The 23,789-nt window shown below is 37.2% G+C and overlaps 1 protein-coding gene across 1 annotated transcript; it reads right to left on the bottom strand.

Moving 5' to 3' along the window:
• Positions 1 to 1,285: 1,285 nt before the first annotated feature.
• LOC124529059 (olfactory receptor 2J3-like) lies at positions 1,286 to 2,216 on the bottom strand. The gene is given in 2 exon segments (XM_047102968.1): positions 1,286 to 2,198; positions 2,200 to 2,216. Coding segments are annotated over 2 exon segments (930 nt in total).
• Positions 2,217 to 23,789: the final 21,573 nt, after the last annotated feature.

Genomic DNA, 23,789 nt, shown 5'->3' with positions numbered 1-23,789 from the left:
GCCTCAAAAACTACAAATAAGATTTGGTTTACAATACAAAACTCAGATTTCAATATTTTACTTTACAGTGAATTGCCCTTCATCTGCTCTAGCTGAATAATACAGCTGCCAGTTTAGTGTTATGTACACAGCACACTTATTTCATAAGAGGATGGTTGGCAACAATATAGGTAACAAAACTACTACATTTATAAAAAATACATTTCTTTGTATGGAAAATATATGTTGATTTGCATTATGTACTTTCTAATCTCAAACATTCAAATTAGATCAAGCTTAAAAAGAAAACAAAGATTTTCCATAAGCTTTTTTTTTCAAAATGATTGAATGATTTTATATTCCATAAACAATGTGTGATAGCTCCAATTACTTCATAGTTTTGCAATATTTGGGGTTGTTATATTATCTATATGTTTATAGATATGTTACTCAGTGTTCCATAATCTTTTCTCACAAAATTTTCTACTATATTTTCAGATAATTCTTTCAAATACCCATTGGATTCATGCAGTCATTTCCAGAGCCTAGAAGTCTGTCTGCCTCAGATATTTCTTATTGCTCCTCAGGCTAACCATGTGCCCCAAGCACCTCTCCTAATGATCCCTGGCCTATAATGACCCTTACCTTACAGGCTATATCCCACAGCTCTTTAAGTGATTTCCACCTCCTATACACTTCCCACTGCCTCGAGAAAGAAACACAATATGCTTATGTTGACTTCATGATTTCAGAGACTTTCTTGCTATAATTCATAAAACTTATTTTCTTACTGTTGCTATAGGGTATTAAAGAATACAGACCAATATTCTTCTCTATATTAATTCAAAAAAGAATAACAGTATTGTAGAAAATATTTAAGGTATTTCAGTATGTCTTTAGTTAAACTAAAATAGAAACAAATTTTATGGCAAATGCTGCCTTTGAAGCAAGAAATTAAAAGACAATAGTCCAGGTTAGAAAAAAAAAAGTATATCACTTTTATATAGGAATTTCATTTCTTAATTTTCAGTTAAGAATGAGATACCTTTGTTTTATTTATTGTGCCACTGAAAAATATGTTTGATCTTGGTTTTACTTGGCTGTTTCTTCCATGAGAGAGTGATTGGTATTTAGCCAGACTGTTTAATTCATATCTGTGAGTCAGAGCTCTGTGGTCCTGAGAGACACACACTCCACTGGTGCTGACAGAGTGAGTAAACGGGAGAGTAGATGATAGATGGATGCAGACTAGTCCTTGTTGAGGAGGCACCTTGCTGTCCTATGAGGGTCATGAATGCAGTGGTCTCTACCATCCCACTAGTCTCCTTACTGCCCCTCTTACATCTTTGTTTCTGAGAGTGTAGATTAGAGGGTTGAGGCTAGGTGTGACAACAGTATAAAAGAGGGCAATGAACTTGCCATGATCCTGAGAACTTCCTGATGGTGGCTGCAGATATATGCACATGATTGGAATGAAAAAGAGGGACACAACCATAAGATGGGATCCACACGTTCCAAAGACTCTCTGAAGTCCGGTTGATGACTGCATTCTCAGCACAGCCCGAGCAATGGCACCATATGAGCTGAGGATCAGGATGAGTGGTATCAGAACAAAAATGGAGCTTGTGGCCAGAAGGGTCAGCTCATTAGCATGGGTATCAACACACGATAATCGCAGCAGTGTTGGAACTTCACAGAAGAAATGGTCCACTTGGCGATGTCCACAGAGGGGGACCCAGAAGGTAAAGGAGGAATGAAGTGCTGAGTTGGTAAAGCCACTGACCCAGGAAGCCACAGCCAACAGGTGGCAGAAACGAGGGTTCATGATCACAGTGTAATGCAGCGGTCTACAGACAGCTGCATAACGGTCATAGGACATGACCACCAGGAGGACACACTCTGTGGTTCCCAGTGCAAGGGCAAAGTAAAGTTGAGTCATGCAACCGGCATAAGAGATGGTCTTTTCTGGGCCCCAGAGATTGACCAGCAACTGAGGGATGGAGCTGGTGGTGTAGCAGAGATCCAGAAAAGAGAGGTTTGAGAGGAAGAAGTACATGGGAGTGTGGAGATGGGCGTCCAGGTATGACAAGACAATGATAAAGAGGTTGCCTATCAATGTCGTCAAGTAGAACATCAAGATAAGCACAAAGAGAATTACTTCCAGATGAGGCCAATGTGAAAAACCCAGTAGAATAAGGTAGCCTTCATAACTTTCATTTCTCCCCTTCATCATTCATTTTTTGTTACCTAAGGAAAGAATCACATACTTCCCAAAATTGTAAGAAAATGCTCCAAGAATCACAGGGACACATGAAAAAGAAACAGAAGCCAGTTTAAAAGGACTACCACTGTTCAACTCTGTGACAGTTGGGCATTAAAAGAAACTATACTAATGAACTGAGAGAAGTAAGAATCCACAAGTTCATAGTGATGTAAATATATACATATAAATTATATATATACATATATATATATATATATATATATATATATAAATTATTAGTGGAAAAGTAAAAGTTATTCCTGTCAGTAGGATTCTAATAATATGTATAGAAAGAATGGTAGAGTTTAAAAAGGTAAATATATGCTAAAAACCAGTGAATGAAATATGATGAGAACCAGGATATTTACATGCTCTAAAACACCCCCCCACTAATTACCTATTAATTACAAAATGAAGAAGAGTAAACTTCACAAGAGAAAAATGTGGTGGATGGACATCACCATAAACAAGATTAGTCAATATTAACAACACCAGTGTTGAGACAAACCAACATTGTGCACCTACTGACATGATACTCTGAGCAGGACATAATGTCACTCAGTGACATTCCTGCCAAAAAAGCACAGCCTGATTCCAGCAATGAAGACACATGAGAGAAACTCAAACTGAGACAAGCTGGACAAAATAGCTGTCCTGTACTCTTAAAAAATATTCTGTTAAATGAAGACAAATAAAGGCTGAGGAACTGGTCCAGACTAAAAGAGACCAAAGAGACACGTTATCTAAGTGGGAGGCTGGACTGAGAAAACATAGCTAATAATAGCATATTTGAGAGTATTGGAAAAATATTATTATCCACTACAAATTAGATAATAATATTGTATTCATATTACATTTTCTGTTTTGTCAACTCTGCTGTGTTATGTAAAATAAAGTCCCTGTTCTTAGGAAATAAACATCAAGCTAAAGGATAAAGGGACATGATGCCTCTTACTTAGTCTCCAATGGCCAGAAAAAGAGATGATGATAGACAGGTAGGTAGTTAGGTAGCTAGGAAGGTCCATCTGTAGAGGGATAGAAAACCTCTTTCTAGGCACAATATAAACTACTGCTGGATCTGTAAATGATTAATGGTGGTTCTTTGTATCACTTTTGCAACTTGTCTGTAAGTTTGAATTTCCACCAGAATAAAAAATTTCACAAATATGAAATAAAACATTTTCCACTTTATATTTTATCCAGCTATTTGCCATGTTATAGAAACATAGCTTCTTAACTATCAAATTCTCATTTATCCCAGGGTGATATCTGGGTAAACAGTAACTGGAAAATTCCTCACATAACTACAGAAGGAAATTTCCATGGAACAAATCATCTCTTCTTGATTAATAGCTTGAGTTTTCTTTTCAACATATTCAGGCTTTTTTCCATTAATTAGATTATTTAAAAAACATAATAATTGTAATCTCAATAATATCTCTTGGACAACAAGTCATGATAAACAATATCAAATTTATTACTGATTTCAAAATGTTTTCTGCAGCCCTGCCTTATTCACTGGGTTCCAAGACCCCCAGTGGATGCCTGAAACCAAGGTTAGTACCAAACCCTATATATACTGTAGTTTTCTTATAAACACATGCCTATTATAAAGTTTAACTTATGAATTTAGGCACAGTAAGAAATTAACAACAGTAATAAATAGAACAATTATAACAATATATTATAGTGAGTTATAGGACTTTGGTATCTCTCCCAAATATCTGATTGTACTCACTCTTCTTCTCCTTGTGATTCTGTAAGATAACGAAATACCCACCTGATCAGATGAAGTGACAAGAATGACCCAGGCATGTGACCTAATGTTGGACTGCCACTGACCTTCTGATGAAGCCTCAGGAGGATCATATGCTTCTGTAAGCCATGGTTGATCACACGGTCACTGAAACTACAGAAAGTGTTACCTCAGATAAGGGGGCTACTGTACACAGGATAAAAATCTGGAGCTTTAAATATTCTTGTAGGAAGACCGTTATCTTCTGATGGTTTAGTTGCACTCAGAGCATGTTTATAAACTGAAAACTTAGATATAAATTGAAATACAAAAAAGACAGATGGACACACAGCAACTTACAGATACTCATGGTATGAACACTGCTGGAAACCTTAGTGTTCTTTTTAATTTTTTTAATGTTTATTCATATTTTGAGAGACAGAAAGAGATCACAAGCAGGGGTGGGGAAGAGAGAGAGAGGGAGACACAGAATCTAAAGCAGGTTCCAGGCTCTGGGCTGTCAGCATGCAGCCTGATGTGGGGTTCAAACTCACAAACCACAAGATCATGACCTGAGCCTAACTCGGACGCTTAACCAACTGAGCCACCCAGGCGCCCCAGAAATCTTAGTTTTGATGAACATATCTGTGACATGGGCTGGGAAGAAAGTGATAGAATGCTTCCCAGAGGACGTGTGAAAGGACTGAGTTTGAAAAGAAATTTTAGGAAAAGGAAGATACTAATTCGTTGAGAGACCAAAGGAGGAAGAGTGTGAGTATGGGGAGAAATAGAAAGTAACCTGATCATAGGGTGTAAAGCTTAATCTGTGTCTATCACAGGCCTGATGAAGGTGTTCACATGATTTCTTTCTCTCCAGGATGAGAACTGAGATAATATTTGAATTCTGAGCATAATTTATAATTTCCACATATATTTTTATTCTCCAACTTCAAGAAGAATGCTGAATATTTATTGAAACTCCTGAATGGCTATTTATGATTTAATATACCGTGCCTAGGGAGTCTTTCGTTTCTTTTTTGTTAAAAAAAATTTTAAGCATTTTAATAAATAGTTATACCTCTTAGGTGATTCTTTATCTCTTGTGGGTTTTGAATCTGTCATGGGAGAGATTGATGCTACTACTGTCCTACAGTTAGTGTGACAGGGCTCTGCCTCATTCCGCTGTGCTGCATCTGTCCCCACCTTCCACAGCCAGGTCTCCCTCACAGTTCCTAAGAAACTACAGTGAAGGAATGAAACCACAGAAGGAAACCACAGCAGAGACACCTGTGGTTGCCTCTCATCTTGCTCACCTTCTACAAACACAACTCTTGAAAAAGATGTTACAGTGGCTACTTGATTGAGTTTCAGCAGGAAAGTTAGAAACAGTTTGCCCCAAGCCTGTAGGATTGACTCAACCTCATCACTCTTAATCATTAACTAGTTGTTACATGAAGCTAAGCCACTTTCTGCAGCTCAGAAACTATCCAGGATAATCACACAAGTGCATTGCTTAAAAATAAATTCATTGTAAGTATACAGAAGTTTAGTTCAAAGAATTACTAAACCATGGGAGAGAGTAACTATAAAGATGTAGAGAGCTGTAAAGGGTAACTTGGACCAAGGGACAGTATCCAAGAAAAGAAACTTGGAAGGGGGGCTCCCTCTCCATGGCTGAGGGTCAGACCTCACCAAAGAGGAGTGGCTGCAGCCCACTGGGTGAAGACATCTGCTTTGGCTGAAACAAACAACAGTAACAGATGGTAAATCACAAAGATCACTTCACATAAGAGTCACTGCCATTTGAGGGATGAAGGAAAAATCCTGAGATTCTTTTTTAATCTAATTTTATCTCCCCTAGAATGGGAGATAATACATCATAAGATATATGATCTAAATACCATTGCTCCTTCTAATGCAGATATAACTTTCTCCTTCTTTACACAGTTACCTGGACAACTTGGTGCGTTAGCTGAAAGTGCAGCAGTGAGGTGTCTGTCTGTTGCAAGGCTCGTCCTTAGCATTCTACAAAACGTAGAAAGGGGAAGGAGATGAGGGAAGAAAGGATACCAGACACGACTAGAGAAAAGGTAGGAACTCTATGGTTTAATTTTCTTCCTACTGGAAGGGAGAGAAGTAAAGACTTTATCACTAGTTGCTTTGGTAGGCTGTAGAATGACATATCTCCATTCTTTTTTTTTTTTTAAAGACACTATGGAAGAAAAGACATGAGCCATTTCGCTTCTGCAAATCACTGGCCACCTTACTTTTTTTCTTATTTTAGTTTTTTTATGCTCTTACCTAGTGCTTAATTAGTGCTTGTCCGTCCTGTGTCTGTCCACATTCCCTTCATCTATCTTCATGATCTACACCCTCTTTCCTGGTGGACCTATCTGACCTCTGGTTTTCATCTCCTGGAAATTGCCAACATAGATGGATGCCCATACCATACATTCTAATCGTCTATATTACCGTAGGAGAACAGAGTCTGGAAATTACTATGATTATCACTGCTACAAAAGAGAGTCCGTGTTTGCCCAAAATATTTGGCTTTAGTTGAAAGGAGGACCTCATTAGAGCATACAGTGTATCAGGGGATGGACCCTTTTCCTACAATAACTGGAGCCTTTATGGAAATAAAATAATCCTCTTGACAAGAGCCATTGGGAGGGTAAATCCCAGAGAGGCAATTAATGCCCTTCCAAGAGTTGTTCTGGTCAGAACAGTTTCTGAGGGATATCTTCCACATTATATCACACTGTTGTACTAATCTAACAATGAGTCTATGGACCAAACATCACTGACAAACATGCTTTAAAGTGTGTTGATAGGGAAAGGAATGGGTTGCCCTGAATTACCTGAAATTTCTTCCTCAATTCCTCATCATGCTAAGGGCCAAATCTGAGGGATAACTTGTTAGAAGTATTCCAATTTAGGGAAGGAAAAGAAGTATGAAACATTTTTAAATGTAATACATAAAGACTATACAAACATTATATGATGAGTTTATAAATTAATGAACACTTTTGCGTTTTACATTGTTTCTCCCTAATATATTCCATTTGTACCAAACAAAATCTTGGTATGAAAATCATATCATAAGATTACATTTAAAAAATAGCAATTTTTAAGGGCACCCGGGTGGTTCAGTTGGTTAAGCATCTGATTTCAGCTCAGATTATGATTTCACAGTTCGTGGGTTCAAGCTCCAGGTCGGGCTCTGTGCTGACAGCTCAGAGCCTGGAGCCTGCTTCGGAAATATGTGTCTCTATCTCTCTCTTCCCCATCACCGCTCAAACTCTGTCTCTCTCTCTGAAAAAAAAATAGCAGTTTTTAGAGACCAATCAGGTATTTCCTTCTCTATTTTAAAAGAGCACCAGAAAATAATCTTTGTGTTTCAGAGGTCTTGATTATCATAAGAACTCAATAACAAAAACATATAAACATTGTCCACAGGGCTTAATATATAATTTGTCAATACATGTTTGCTCCTACTACCATTATAGTGAATTTTAATTTAAACTGATATTTTAACAATTATACATCATTTCTTTGTTATTCTTTATTTTATATATTAAAAATACTAAAAATAAAACACTGACATTCTTACAACTCACAATCATCAACTATTACTTTTATCATATTTATTTCTAACATTTTTACACATAAAATATCACAGTCTAGGTACACTTTAACTACCTTTTTCTGACTGGACACCTAACCCAAATATAACCACTATCATGAGTTTGGTGTGTATAATTTCAGTTCACTTTAATATATATGAAATATTATTCAAATAATAAATATTTACATTTAAATACTGATGTTATTAAATACTTCTATATTTATAGGGTGTTTCCTATTTTATTGGGGGACAATTTAACCAGTGATACAGTACTAGCAGAGTTAGCTCAGTCACCAAAATCTGAGGAATGTCTAACCACCTGGGCTGTAGAAGATTATACCAAGCTCCAATATTCTTCATGCTCAGTCTCCAGATTTGTACGATAATTTTTTGCCTTTGCCAATCTATTGGGTGCTAGCTGATGTTAAAGATTTTATATGCAATATTATGAACTTGTTGGGACAACACGAATGGCATTAAATGATCTAATTACAGCAAAGTCTTTCTAAAGGAACAGATGTCAACTTTTGTTTTTCCTCCAACACACTTCAGAGATGAAGGATACTGGAAGTGTGTGGATTTCAGAGTAACTTCTGGCATAAATATAGACTCTGACTCCATACTCAGACTCAAAGGTCAGAAACCAATGCAAAACATTTTAGTTATAAAATCATTATGGTTAGGAGGAGTTCAGATGGCAGAGAAGTAGGGGGACCTGACTTCATTATTCCTCAAACACAAATGTATTGAGGTCAGATCACTAGGAACACCCAGGAAATCAATCTGCAGAGTGGAAGAAGGATCTCCACAGTCGGAGGGAGGCAGCATGGTAGTTGTGAGGTGCATGGACCACGCAGCAGTGGGACTGTTTTTCTGGGACAAAGGACATCAAACATAACATGGAGAGGCTCTACCCAGGAGGAGGGGAGTGGTTTCACGTCGTGCCTGGTCTTTTAAGGTTTTGAGTTTTGAATCCCAGCCATGTACCAAAGAAGAAAATACAGAAGAGTCATGGCACAGGGCAAGCTGACTACCCTTGCTATTCTGCGAGGGCTTCCTGAACAGTGGGGGGTGTGAGATCCCCTGTCCAGGGATGAGAAATAGGTGGAAGACACCATCCCCCCCAACACTAACATGTGAGACTTCCTAGAACAGCACAGTGGCCCGCAGTGGAAGCAGGACCCTCTTACACCTAACCCCACCCCGCCACTTGATAAACACTTCTGTACTGGGACAAGAATGACTCTGAACCAGTGTAGCAGGCCTCTCTTCCAGACCAGCAAAGACAACACTGCATATGCACAGAAAAAAGAGTGCATCAAAACGTCACCTGCAATTATGACAGAAATAGGACCAGGCTTCCATTTTTTTTCTTTCTTTTTTTCTTTTGAAATCAGGCTCATTGTTTGTTTCAATGTTTTTGTTTGTTTGTTTTTCCTTTCCTTTTCTCTTTTTTTTCTGGAGAGACTTCTTTTTTTTTTCCTTTTCTTTTTATTATTTTTTTCCTTTATTTTCTTTCTTTTTCTTGAGAATCAGGCTTACAGTTTTTTGATTGTCTGGGTTTTTTATTCCTTTTTCCTCTCTCTCTCTCTCTCTCCCTCCCTCTCTTCTGCATTAGGTTTTTAAAATTCTTTTTCAGGGTTCTTTTAGCCAACTATCAAAGCACACTTAGTTAATGGTCCAAACACTCCCCATTGCCATCAAGAAGGACCTCTTCAGAGGAATGACCGGTGAGAAAGAGCAGCCAAAACACAACAGAAGAGTGCACACAGCATACACCAGAAACACTTCCTACACTTCCGGGTCCTGAACAGGATATATATAACCCTAACCCTAACCCTTTTTAATATAGCATTACTCTCAGGTGCAGGAAACATAACAACCTTTCAAAACAAGTGAAAGATAGAAACCTAGCCAAAATGTCAACACAGAGGAATTGCCCCTAAAAGAAAAGTCAAGAAGAAAACACAGCTGGGGACTTTCTCAAAACAGATATAAGCAATATATCTGAACAACAATTTAGAACAGTAGTCATAAGAACACTAGTGAGGCTTGAAACAAGCATAGGAGACATCAGAGAAACCTTTTCTATACAGATAAAAGACTTAAACCTAGTCAGGCTGAAATAAAAAATGGTATAACTGATATATAATACCAACTAGATACAGTCACACTGAAGACTGAAGAAGCAGAGGAGAGAATAGGTTATATAGAAGACAAAATTATGGAAAATAAGGATGCTGAGAAGGAGAGGTAAAGGAAACTGAAAGATCATGAACGGAGACTTGGGGAACTCAGGAATGCATCAAGGGAAAGAATTTCTGTATCAGAGGAGTCCCAGAAGAAGAATCATGTGAAAAAGGAGCATAAGGTTTATGGAACAAATTTTAGCTGAGAACTCGTGGACCTGAGGAAGGAAACAGGCATTCAACTTGCAAAAGGCACAGAGAAATTCCCTCAAAATCAACAAAAACGGGTCAACACCATGACACATCATAGTAAAGCTTGCAAAATACAAGCATAGAGAATTCTGAGAGCAGCTAAGCACAAAAGGTCCCTAACCTACAAGTGTAGGCACACAACGTTAACAGCAGACCTGTCCATGAAACTTGGCAGGCCGGAGGGAGTAGCAGTAAATATTCAATGTGTTGAATGGTAAAAATATTTAGCCAAGAATTCTTTATCCAGCAAGGCTGTCATTCAGAATTGAGGGAGAGGGGTGCATGGGTGACTCAGTCGGTTAAGTGTCTGGCCGGCTCAGGTCATGATCTTACAATTCATGGGTTCGAGCTGTGCATAAGGCTCTGGGGTGACAGCTCAGAGCCTGGAGCCCCCTTCAGATTCTGTATCTCCCTCTCTCCTTCTTCCCCGCCCCCTCTCACTCTCTGTATCTCTCTCTCTCTCAAAAATAAATAAACACAGGAGCCAAGATGGCAGAACAGCATGGAAGTTTTTGTTTTTGTTTTTGTTTTTTCCATCTCTCATCCCTGAAATGCAGCCAGATCAACACTGAACCATCTTGCACACCTAGAAAACTGATGTGAGCATTAACACAACACTCTGCACTACCTGAACCACAGAACTCGGCAGGTACATGGCGCAGAGAGGTGAATTGGGGAGAGAGAAGCCACAGAGGGCAGGGAGCTGTTTTTGCTTGCACAGAGAGGATGGAGATGGGGGGAGAGTACAGGAAAGCACCCACCACCACCCCACCAAAAGTGGCTGGAGAGAAAGTGGGAAAGTGGAAACAGCTGCAGGGACTGAACAAAAAAGGGAGAAAGGAAAAAGCGGAGGGTTTAAATTCCATTAAGACTCTATAAACAGTGGAACACAGAGTCTGAAACTCTGCAGCTCCATTCCTGGTGGTGCTCTGGTGGGAAGGGTGAATCCCCAGGAACAGAGTGCAGCCTGGGGGTCTTTGGACCACACATGTAGAGGTGGTTCCCCTGCTGGGGGGACATTAGGTAGAGGCTGTGCAGCCACCCAGTGCCAGTGGACCCCAGAGAACAATCACATTCGCTGGTGCTGGAACAAGATCCTTAAGGGGGATGTCAGGTGCCAGATGTGTATGGTGATTTTCCATAATCTCTGAAGCACTGCTACTACACGATCCTGCGAACATTTTCTGGGGCAGGTTGGCACCCAGCCGCAGTCTCTGGACATTGGCAGCAGCACGGTCTCACAAACATTCCTGAGGGTGGGCCAGCACCCAGGCATTGCTCAGCGAGCCCCTCCCCCAGAGGGTCTGAGGGGATCCAAGCTGCAGTTCCTCAGAAGTGAGGGGTTGGGAAACACAGCAACATCTGAAGGTAAAATTCAGGAGGGAGGTGTGGCCTGGCAACCTGACGGCTTGGTCACAGACATTGTAGAAGCCAGGAGCGGATGGAAGCTGGAGACAAAGGAGGGGTGCTTGATTGCTGCCCATGGAGAGCACAGAGTTCCAATACTACAGACTGGGTAGCTGGGTGATGCCATTTTCACTCCTCACGAGCATGCGCATACATGCGTACAGGTAACATAACAATCTACCCCAGTAAGCTAAGCAGTGCCATCTAGTGGAGAATGGAGACTTTACACTAAATCCTGCACAATTGGGCCAACAGCCCTATTGAGGAACACAAGACGCTCCACCTGCTTAGTTTATGGACTATAAAGTGCTTCATAGTTTGGCTTTTACAAGAAATCAGGTGTAATTTGAATGGTATTTCACTCTATTCACTGGTAATTTTATTCAATTTTTACTTTCTTTTTCTTTTCTCACTCTTGAATACAGAAAGAAAAAATTTATTTTCATTTTCCATTTTTATTAAAAAGATTTTTCCTTAATATTTTTCTCCTATTTTTTTTACTTTTTTATAAATTTTTAAATGCCATTTTACTTTTATCATTTCCTTTTATTCTGTTCTATTGTATTCATTTTTTCAAATGTTCAAATATTTTCCTTTTTTTTCTTTTTTTCTTTTTTCCTTATTTTCTTTTCTTATCTTTCCCTTTTTCCTCTAATCTATCAAGCTTCTTTCAATAACCAGACCAAAACACACCTAGGATTTAGCAGACTTATTTGATTTTTTTTGTGTTGTTTTCAATTTTTAATTTTAATTTTTTTATTACTAATTCCTTTTCATCCTTCAAAATTACAAAACTAAGGAATTCACCCCAAAAGAAAGAACAGGAAAAAATTACACCCAGGGACTTAATCAACACAGATACAAGCAGGATGTCTGAACCAGAATTGAGAATGACAATAATAAGAATACTAGCTGGGGTTGAAAATAGATTAGAATCCTTTTCTGCAAATATAAAAGAAGTAAAACCTAGTTGGGATGAAATAAAAAAAGTTATAAATGAGCTCCAGTCTCAAGTGGCTGACACAGGGACAGGGATGCACGAGGCACAGTACTGAATCAGCGATATACAGGACAAACTTATGGAGAATAATGAAGCAGAGAAAAAGAGGGAGACTAATGCAAAAAAGCACGAAATAAAAATTAGAGGACTCAGTGACTCATTCAGAAGGAATAATATCAAAATCATGGGGGTCCTAGAAGATGAAGAGAGAGAAAAGGTGTAGAAAATTTATGTGACCAAATCATAGTGGAAAACTTTCTTATACTGGGGAAAGATACAGACATCAAAATCCAGGAAGCAAAGAACTCCCATTAGATTCAACAAAAACTGATCAAAAACCTTGTTAGGAATATCAAAGTCAAATTCACAAAGTACACAGACAGGGAAAGAATCATGAAAGCAGCAAGCAAAAAAAAGTCCTTGACCTACAAGGGAAGACAGATCAGGTTCACAGCAGACCTATCCACAGAAACTTGGCAGGCCAGAAAGGAGTGGCAGTATATATATCAAATGTACTGAATCAGAAAAATATGCAGCCAAGAATTCTTTATCCATCAAGGCTGTCATTCAAAATAGAAGGAGAACTAAAATGTTTTGCAGACAAACAAAAATTAAAGTAGTTCATGACCACTAAACCAGCCCTGCAAGAAATTTTAGGAGGACTCTCTGAGGGGAGAAAACTTGAAAAAAGAAAGACCAAAAGCAACAAAGACTAGAAAGGACTAGAGAACACTACCAGAAACTCCAACTCTACAGACAATATAATGGCAATAAATTCATATCTTTCAGTACTCACTCTAAATGTCATTGGTCTAAATGCTCCAACCGAAAGACATAGGGTAACAGAGTGGATAAGAAAACAAGATCCATCTATATGCTGTTTACAAGAGATCCATTTTAGACCAAAGACATCTTCAGATTGAAAATACAGAAATGGAAAACCATCTATCATGCCAATGGTCCCCAAAGGAAGCCGGAGTAGCCACACTTATATCAGACAATCTAGACTTTGAAATAAAGACTGTAACAAGAGCTGAAGAAGGGAATTATATCAAAATTAAGGGGTTTATGCACCAAGAAGACATAATAACTGTAAACATTTATGCTCCAAACATGGGACATCCACATATATAAATCAGTTAATCACAAACATAAAGAAACTCATTGATAATATGATCATAATATTAGCGGGATTCAACACCCCACTTACAACAATGGACAGATCATCTAAACAGAAAATCAACAAGGAAACAATGGCTTTGAATGACACACTGGACCTGATGGACTTCACAGATATATTCAGAACATTTTAAAAGCAGAATACACATTTTTCTCCAGTGCACATGGAATATTCTCCAGAATAGATCACATACTGGGACACAAATCTGCCTTCAGCAAGTACAAAAATATCTAAATCACACATGAGTATTTTTAGACCACAGCTATGAAACTTGAAATACGAAAGAAAGAATTTGGAAGATAACAAATATTTGGAGACTAAAGAACATTCTACAAAAGAATGAATGGGCTCAGAAGTTAAAGAGGAAATTAATAAGTACATGGAAGCCAATGAAAATGATACCGCCACAGCCCAAAACCTCTGGGACACAGCAAAGGCGGTCATAAGAAGGAAGTATATAGCAATCCATGCCTTCCTAAAGAAGGAAGAAAGGTCTCAGACACACTATCTAACCTTACATGTCAAAGAGTTGGAAAAAGAGCAGCAAATAAAAACCAAAATGAGAAGAAGACAGGAAATAATAAAGATTAGAGAAGAAGCCAATGCTATCAAAACCAAACCAAAACAAACAAACAAACACACAAACAAAAACAGTAGAAGAGATCAATGAAACCAGAAGCTGTTTCTTTGAAAGAATTAACAAAATTTATAAACCTCTCACTGGTTTGATCAAAAAGAAAAAGGAAAGGACCCAAATAAATAAAATCAAGAATGAAAGAGAAGAGATCACAACCAACACTGCAGAAATATAAACTGGTTCAATATTGGCAAAACAATCAACATGATACACCACATTAAGAGAAAAAAGAATAAGAGCCACATGATCCTGCAAATAGATGCAGAAAAATCATTTGACAAGATACAGCATCCATTCTTGGTTTTTAAAAAAACCTCAACAAAGTAGGGATATATGGAACATACCTCAACATCATAAAGTCCTTATATGAAAAACCCACAGTTAATATCATTCTCAATGGGGAAAAACTTAGAGCCTTTCCCCTATGGTCATAAACAAGACAATGATGCCCACTCTCACCATTACTATTTAACATAGTACTGGAAGACTTAGCCTCAAACAATCAGACAGGAAAAGAAATAAAGAACATCCAGATTGGCAAGGAGGAATTCTAACTTTCACTATTCGCAGAGGACATGATACTCTGTGTAGAAAACCCTAAAAAGACTCCACCAAAAAATTGCTAGAACTAATACATGAATTCAGCAAAGTTGTAGGATGTTTCTACAAAACAATAACAATGTAGCTGAAAAGGAAATCAAGGATTCCATCCCATTTACAATTGCACTAAAAACAGTGAGATACCTAGGAATAAACTAAACAGGTAAAAGATCTGTACTCTGAAAACTGTAGAACACTTATGAAAGAAAATGAAGAAAACACAGGAAATTGAAAAGCATTATATGGTCATGGATTGAAGGACAAACATTGTTAAATGTGTATACAACCCAAATTATTCTATACATATAATGCAACCCCTATCAAAATACCACTAGCCTTTCACACAGAGCAAGAATCCTAAAATTTGTAGGGAACCACAAAAGACCCTGAATAGCCAAAGCAAGGCTTTAAAAGAAAAATGAAACTAGAGGCATCACAATTCTGGATTTGAAGCTATATTACAAAGCTGTAGTCATTAAGAAAGTATGGTACTGGTACAAAAGCAGACATGTAGATCAACGGAATAGAGAGAAAACCCAGAAATGGACCCACAACTCTATGGTCAACTAATCTTCAACAAAGCAGGAAATAATATCCAATGGAAAAAGACAGTCTCTTCAACAAATGACGCTGGGAATACCGGATAGCAACATGAAGAATGAAACTTACACCATGCACAAAAACAAATTCAAAAATGGATGAAAAACCTAAATGTGAGACAGAAAACCTTCAAAATCCTACAGCATAACACAGGCAGCAACCTCTTTGACTTGGCTATAGCAACTTCTTACTAGACACATTGATGAACACAAGGCAAGCCAAAGCAAAGATGAGCTATTGGGTCATCATCAAGAATAAAAGTTTCTGCACAGTAAAGGAAACAATTAACAAAACTAAAAGGTAGTCTATGGAATAGAAGGTATTTGCAAATGACATATCAGATAAAAGGTTAACATCCAAAATGCATAAAGAACTTATCAAACTCAACACCCAAACAACAAGCAATCCAGTTAACGATTGGGCAAAAGACATGACAGACACTTTTCCAAAGAAGACAGCCAAATGGCTAACAGACACATGAAAAGATGCTCAATATCAATCATCAGGGAAATACAAATGAAAAAAACAACAGGATACCACATAACACCTGTCATAATGGTTAAAATTAATGACATATGAAATAATAGGTGTTGGTAAAAGGTGAGCCCTCTTTCACTGCTAGTGGGAATTCAAACTGGTGAATTCTACTCTATAAACCTGCAATTGCACTATTAGATACTTAACCAAAATCCTTCGGTTAATACAGATTTGAAGGGGTACAACACCCTAGTGTTTATAAGAGCATTGTCAACAACAGCCAAATTATGGAAAGAGCCCAAATGTCCATCTACTAATGAATGGATAAAGAAGGTGGTGTGTGTGTGTGTGTGTGTGTGTGTGTGTGTGTGTGTGTGTAATGGAATTTTACTCATCCATCAAAAATAATGGAATCTTGCCATTTGCAACAGTGTGGATGGAAATAGAATGTATTATGGTAACCAAAGTAAGTCAATCAGAGAAAGACATACCATATAATGCCACTTATATGTGGAATTTAAGGGGAATATATGAATATATAGGAAGGGGGGAAGAAGAGAGGGAAAGAATCCACAAGAGACTCTTAAAAATAGAGAACTGAGGGTTGATGGAGGTAGGTGGTTGGGCTGGATGGGTGATGGGTATTAAGGATGCCAGTTGTTATGATGAGCACTTGGTGTTGTATATAAGTCATGAATCACTGAATTCGATTCCAATGTAGAACTGAAACCAATATCACCACGTATATTAACTAACTAAAATTAAAAAAAGAAATCATCATAGACCACAGGGCACAAGTCACATAAAAGAGACTAGAGGGTTAATGATATTAATTCATCTCTGTAATGTTCTGGTAAATGGAGTGTTTCATTTGAGAAGAATGTGAATTACCACAGATCATAAACTGTGAAACATCAGGGATGGAGTGTCACCTGCACCAAGCTCCAGGCACCGGTGTTTATTGTCGATATGACTTTCTTCCCCTTATCGTTGTGAGTTGTCAGGAAAATCAACAAATACCAATGGTGAGAACACATACCAGCAATTAAGGTCTGACAACACCACTAAGGCTGGGAGAGAACAAGGCTTAGAGCCACTGGGATGCCAGATCTGTCCGCTCTCATCTCACCAAGGTAAATTTTAACATCAAGTGAAAAAGTTCAGATGTAATTAGAAGGCTCTATCAAAAATTATCCCATCAACTGCCTTCTAAGGTTTTGCCTGGTCATTTATAAGAATACTAGGTTCACATATGGGCTACATCCTATAAGGTCAAGTTAACAAGAATTAACTAATTATTTAAATTGATCATTAGACTTTTGGGAAGGTGGCAGAGGAAGAGGACCCTAAGTTTACCTCATTCCACAGATATAACTACAAAAGACTTACATCAGTGTAAAAAATGCAGAAAATGCCCCAAAGACTGGCAAAGAAACTCAAAAATTAAAATGTAGGAGAGAGACTGAATCAAAGATGGTAGAGACGGTGGAGATGCAGTTGGGAGGTAAAAGGACCCACAGGATTGTCTGCAGAAGGGAAGGATGCCAGTGGCAAAGAGAGGGGAGAGAGACAGAAACAGGAAGAAATAGAAAAATTAAACAGACTGATTATCAGCAAAAAAAAAACTGAATCAGTAATTGAAGTGCCTGCATGGCTCAGTCAGTTGAATGTCTGACTTTGGCTCAGGTCATGATCTCATGGTTCATGGGCTTAAGTCACATGTCAGGTTCTACACTGTCAGCATTTGGGTTCTCTAACTCCCTCTCTCTCTGCCCTTGCCCCACTTGTGCTCGCTCAAAAATAAAAATTAAAAAAAATTTAATTGAATCAGTAATTAAAACACTACTTGTAAGACAGGAGTCCAGGACCAGACAAATTTACAGCTGAATTTTACCCAACATTTAAGAAGATTTAATACCTATTCTTCTCAAAATATTACCAAAAATAGAAGATGAAGGAAGGCTCCCAAATTCATTCTGAGTCCAGCATTACCCTGATACTAAACCTAGATAATGAAACTTCCAAAAAAAGAGAACTACAGACCAATATCTTTTATGAACATAGATGTAAAAATCCTCAACAAAATATCAGCAAACCAAATCCAACAGTAAATTTTCAAAATCATTCACCACAATCAAGTGGGATTTATTCCAGGAATGCAACAGTGGTTCAATATTTGCAAATCAAACAACGTGATATTTCACATCAATTAGAGAAAGAATAGAAAACATATGATGATTTCAATAGATAAAGCATTTGACAAAGAACAACAGCTGTTCATGACGAAAACTCTCAACAAAGTAGCTCTAAAGGGAACATATCTCAACATAAGAATGGCCAATATGAAAAACCTCCAGCTAACATCATACTCAATGGGGAAAATAGGAGCACTTTCTCCTAAGGTCAGGAAGAAAACAAAGATGTCCACTCTCACCACTTTTATTCAATATAGTACTGAAAGTGTGAGCCACAGCAATCAAACAACAAAAAGAAAGAAAAAGGCATTCAAATTGGTGAGGAAGCAGTAAAACCTTCTTAATTTGCATATGGTAAGGTCCTATATATAGAAAATATAATACAGCAGAAAGAGAAATTAAAAAACCAACCCCACTTATAGTTTCACCAAAAAAAATAAAACACCTAGGAATAAACCTAACCAAAGAGGTGAAAGATCTGTAGTCTGAAAACTATAAAATGATGTAAGAAACTGAAGATGACACAAAGAAATGGAAAGACATCCCATGTTCATGGATTGGAAGAAAAAATATTTTAGCAATATCTATACCCCCTAAGCAATCTACACATTTAATGGAATGCCTATCAAAATACCAACAGCATTTTTCACAGAATTAGAGCAATCCTAAAATTTATAAGGAATGACAAAATATCCCAAATTAGCCAAAGAAATCTTGGAACAGAAAAGCAAAGCTTGAAATATCACAATTCCAGGCTTCAAGTTATACTACAAAGCTGTAGTGATCAAAACAGTATAGTATTGGTACAAAAATAGACACATAGATCAATGGAACAGAATAGAAATCCCAGAAATAAGCCCACAACTGCATGGTCAACTAATCTTTGACAAAGCAGGAAAGAATACCCAGTAGGAAAAAGACAGTCTCTTCAACAAATGGTGTTGGCAAAACTGGGCAGCTGCATTAAAAAGAATGACACTGGACCACTTTGTCTCACCATACACAAAAATAAACTCCAAATGAATGAAAGACCTAAATGTGAGACATGAAACCATAAAAATCCTAGAAGAGAGCACAGAAAGTAATTTCTCTGACATCAGCGGTAACCATATTTTTCTAGACATGCCTCCTGAAGTAAGAGAAATAAAAGCAAAAATAACCTTTTGGGACTACATCAAAATAAAAATCTTCTCCACAGTGAATTAAACAATCAACAAAACTAAAAGGCAACCTACAGAATGGGAGAAGATATTTGTAAATGACATATGTGATAAAGAGTTATTATCTAAAATATATAAAGAACTTATACAACTCAATACCCCCCAAAAAACAAATAATCTAATTAGGAAAAGACCAGAAGACATGAACAGACATTTCTCCAAATAAGACATACAGATGGCTGACAGACACATGAAGAGATGCTCAACATCACTCATCATTAGGAAAATGAAATCAGAACTACATTCAGATATCACCTCACACCTTTCAGAATGGCTAAAATGAACACAGGAGACAACAAATGTTGGAGAGGATGTGGATAAAAAAGAATTGTTGGTGGGACTGCAAACTGGGCCAGCCACTATGGAAAACAGTATGGAGGTTACTCAAAAAATTAAAAAAAAAATATTTAACTACCTTATGTTCCAGTAATGGCACTACTGAGTATTTACCCAAAGATTAAAAAAAAAACACTAATTCAAAAGGATATAGACACCCCATGTTTATTGCAGCATAATTTACAATAGCCAAATTATTGAAGCAGTCGAAGTTTCCATCAATAGATGGATGGATAAAGAAGTTATGATGATTATTCAGCCATTAAAAATGATGAAATCTTGCCATTTGCAATGACATGGATGGAGCAAGAGAGTATAATGCTAAGCGAAATAAGCCAGTCATATAGAAAAATACCATATGATTTCACTCATATCTGGACTTTAAGAAACAAAAGAAATGAACAAAGGAAAAAAAAGAGACAAATCAAAAAAAACAGATTCTTAACTATAGAGAACTGATGGTTACCAGAGGGGAGGTAAATGGGGGAATGTGCAAAATAGATGAAGGGGATTAAGAGTACGCTTATCTTGATATGCGCTGATTAATATATGGGATTATTGAATCACTATATTATATACTTGAAATTAATATAATATATGTTAACTATAATGAAATTAATGTTTAAAAATACAGAGATGGAGACAAACCATAAAAGACTCTTAAATACAAAGAACAAACTGAGGGTTGCTGGAAGGGAGGTGGGTAAGGGAGTGGGCTAAATGGGTGATGGGTATTAGGAGGGCAGTTGTTGGGATGAGCAATGGGGGTTATATAAAAGAGATGAATCACTGGGTTCTACTCCTGAAACCAGTACTACACTGTATGTTAACTAACTTGAATTTATGTATGTATATACATAAATGTATGTAAGTATGCATACATACAAACAAACAAATTGATTCTTTTTTTTTTTGAAAGACAGAGCACAAGTTGGGGGAGGGGCAGAGAAAGAAGGAGACACAGAATCCAAAGCAGGCTCCAGGCTCTGAGCCCTCAGCACAGAGCCCAATGCAGGGCTCGAACCCAAAAACCATGAGATCAGTACCTGAGCCAAAGTCGGACGCTTAACCAACCTAGCCACCCAGGTACCCCAAACAAATTGATTCTTAATGCGATCTTCATTCCTCTGGTACAGGGATAAAGGTAAAAATGCCAGTGGCTTGTAGAGAGAGGAATCTTTTTGGGTTACATGATGGGAAAATGAAAGATCTGAATCTCCCCCAGTTACAAAAAGAAAAGTTGGAGAATATTGAGTTTTCTTTCCCTTGTACATATTCAGAATTTGAAAATGAGTTTTGTGCATCTGACAAAATGAAAGGAAGATAGAGGACAGTAGTAGTCATTCGTGGTGATGACCCATAATAATCACCCCCCAAAAAATTTATGTATATCAGATCTGAATTTGCTTCATGTACCTTTGCTGACACTTCTAGCCAAATATCCACTTCTCCTACAGGCTCATTCCATTTTGGACTCATCGATTTTGTCTTTATCACAGACACTCATCTTCCTCCAAGAGGGAAAGACTACAAGAAATGAAAAGGAGCAATACCAGATCTTTAGAAAGCTATATCCTCATAAGTTTCTCTGGCTAATCCTAAAAGTAGGATTTTCCTACTTTTACCTGTTGTCTCCTGAGAAGCATGAATATTCTCTGTTTTCACCTCTAGATTTCCTGTTCCTTATACCAATGTGGTTTCAGGGAGTCACATTTTCATTACCAGATGTGAGCTTCATCATAGGCTCCAGCCATCCAATGTTGTATAATCTCACCTGGGGTGCAGATAAGATACATCTGCCTGGAGTTGACATCCAATACTATATTTTTCTCATATTGGAAGGGTGAGATGCATCCTCCTGGCTATCAAGACGAATACGCTGCAGGCTACAGAACCCTGCACTACTTGGCATCACTGCCCATATGTTTGGCCATGCTCTCATATTGATGCCCTAGACTCAGATTCTGTCCTACTGTAAGAATACAATGGCCCTTAGGGCTTTTGTCTTCACAACCCTTATTATCCTTGTGTCCCTCTTTCTAACTCTCATCTCCTATAGGTACATTGCATGTTGTCACTTGACCTTTCATTATAGCAGCTACTAGAGGAAATAAAGCCTTCAGTGTTCATATTTTCCTACTGTGTCTCTCCCATTCTACCACAAGATGATAGATTATTGATAGATGATAGATAAGTAGTAGACAATAGATAGATGATTTATAGATGATAATGGTATATAGATGATAAATATATAGACAGTGATTGATAGATGATAGACAGATAGATGATAGATGACTGATAGATAATGATAATTATTGATAGACAGAAGATAGCAATGGAGCAGATTATAGACACAGATCTCTCTTCAACAAACAGACTTCCATTGCCAAGACCAGGCAGACTCCTTATTGTCTTCTATGTAAACATCACCCTCAGTATCAATACCCTCATCAATACATTGAGAAACAAGGATGTAAAAGTGTCCATGAAGATAAAGATTGAGAAGGGGTAGGTGTCCATTTTGAGAAACAATTTTTAATCTATGCACCGTATATATCAACTGATTTAGAATGAAGATAGTTCTGGGAGTGACCAAATAAATAGGGCAGGTGATGGCATGCTTATGCATTAGTATAGTATTCCTGAGTTGAGTGTCCCTCACCTATTCCCAGGGACTCTAAATTGTCCACCGTTCAGTAAGGGACTCTACTTCTGGACATTGCAATGACCTGCACGGATAAAAACTTGGCTTTACTGTAAATACTGGATTTTTCTGTTTTGACTCTGCTGTGAAGACAAATTCTTTAAGCTTGAGTGAGGGATAGAAAAGCTATCGAGAAGATAGACATAATGTACAATAATCAAGTATTTCTAGATTTATATAAAGTTACTACCTCAGCTTGAACCCTATTTTCCCATATGTGTTTACTACTCAGTCTCATGACAGCACCCAATATGCTCCTGCCTTTAGCCAAAGAAGAAATCACAAAGGAAATTACTTAGTATTTGGAGCAAAATAAAAATGAAAGTGAAAACTACTGAAATGTGTGGGATGCAGCTAAATCAGTGGTTAGAGAGAAATTGATAGTTTTAAATGCTTATGTTGTTTAAAAGGGAAATGTCTGATATCAGTGATCTAAACTTCTACCTTAAAAGGCTAAAGAAGGAAGATAAGATTAAATAAAAAATACAATAAAGGAAATAATAAATATAAAAGCATATTTGTGAAATACAAAACAAAACTATTAAAAATAACATATGATACCACAATTGGTACTTTGAAAAAGATCAATGCAGACAATCTCTAGCTAGACTGATTAAGAACAAAGTGGAGGAGATACAAACTACGAGATCAGAAATGAAAGGGATTAGTACAGATCTTATAGAGATTAAAAGGATAATAAGGGAATATTATGAGCAATTAATCTGACATCTAAGGTGAAATTCATAGATCCTTTGAAATATATTAATAACCAAAATAGATTCAAAAAGATATTTAAAATATTAATACTTTGATACTAGTGAAAATAGCTTGTTTTAATTTAAAATGCTCCCACAAAGAGAACTATAGGTTTGTATGTCTATACTTGTGAATTCTATTAAACATTGAAGAAGACATAATAACAATGCAAAATAAACTCTTTCAGAAAATAGAGAATTCTTGCCAAGTCATGTAATGAAGCCAGACTTAAACTGGTATACAAACCATTCCAAGACATCACAAGAAAAGAAAAATACTGCTTAACATCACTCATTATTTTAGACAAAAAAAAAAAAATCTTACCCAAAGATTAGCTAATGAAGCCCAGCATAATACTAAAAGGAAAGTGAGCCATGATCAACTTGGATTTTTTCCCAGGAGGCAAATTAGCTTAATATGTGAAAATCAATTGTGAAATTCTCCATTTAATAGAATAAAGAAGAAAAAACACAAGATTACTTCAGGAAATGCAGAAAAATCAGTGGACAAAGTGTCACACAGTTTCATGATAAACACTCTCAATAAACCAAGAATAGAAAGAAACTTTCTCAACCTGATAGAGGGCATCAATAAAATACAGCTAATAACATCATTATTGGTAAAAGACTGAATA

This window comes from Lynx rufus, unplaced genomic scaffold, assembly GCF_022079265.1.
Source record: "Lynx rufus isolate CCGP_SWC_20201006 ecotype Redwood Valley unplaced genomic scaffold, mLynRuf1.p SCAF_6, whole genome shotgun sequence".
NCBI classification, from domain to species: Eukaryota; Metazoa; Chordata; class Mammalia; order Carnivora; family Felidae; genus Lynx; species Lynx rufus.
The sequence above is the reverse complement of the archived record's forward strand: the minus strand, read 5'-3'. Positions and strand labels throughout refer to the sequence as shown.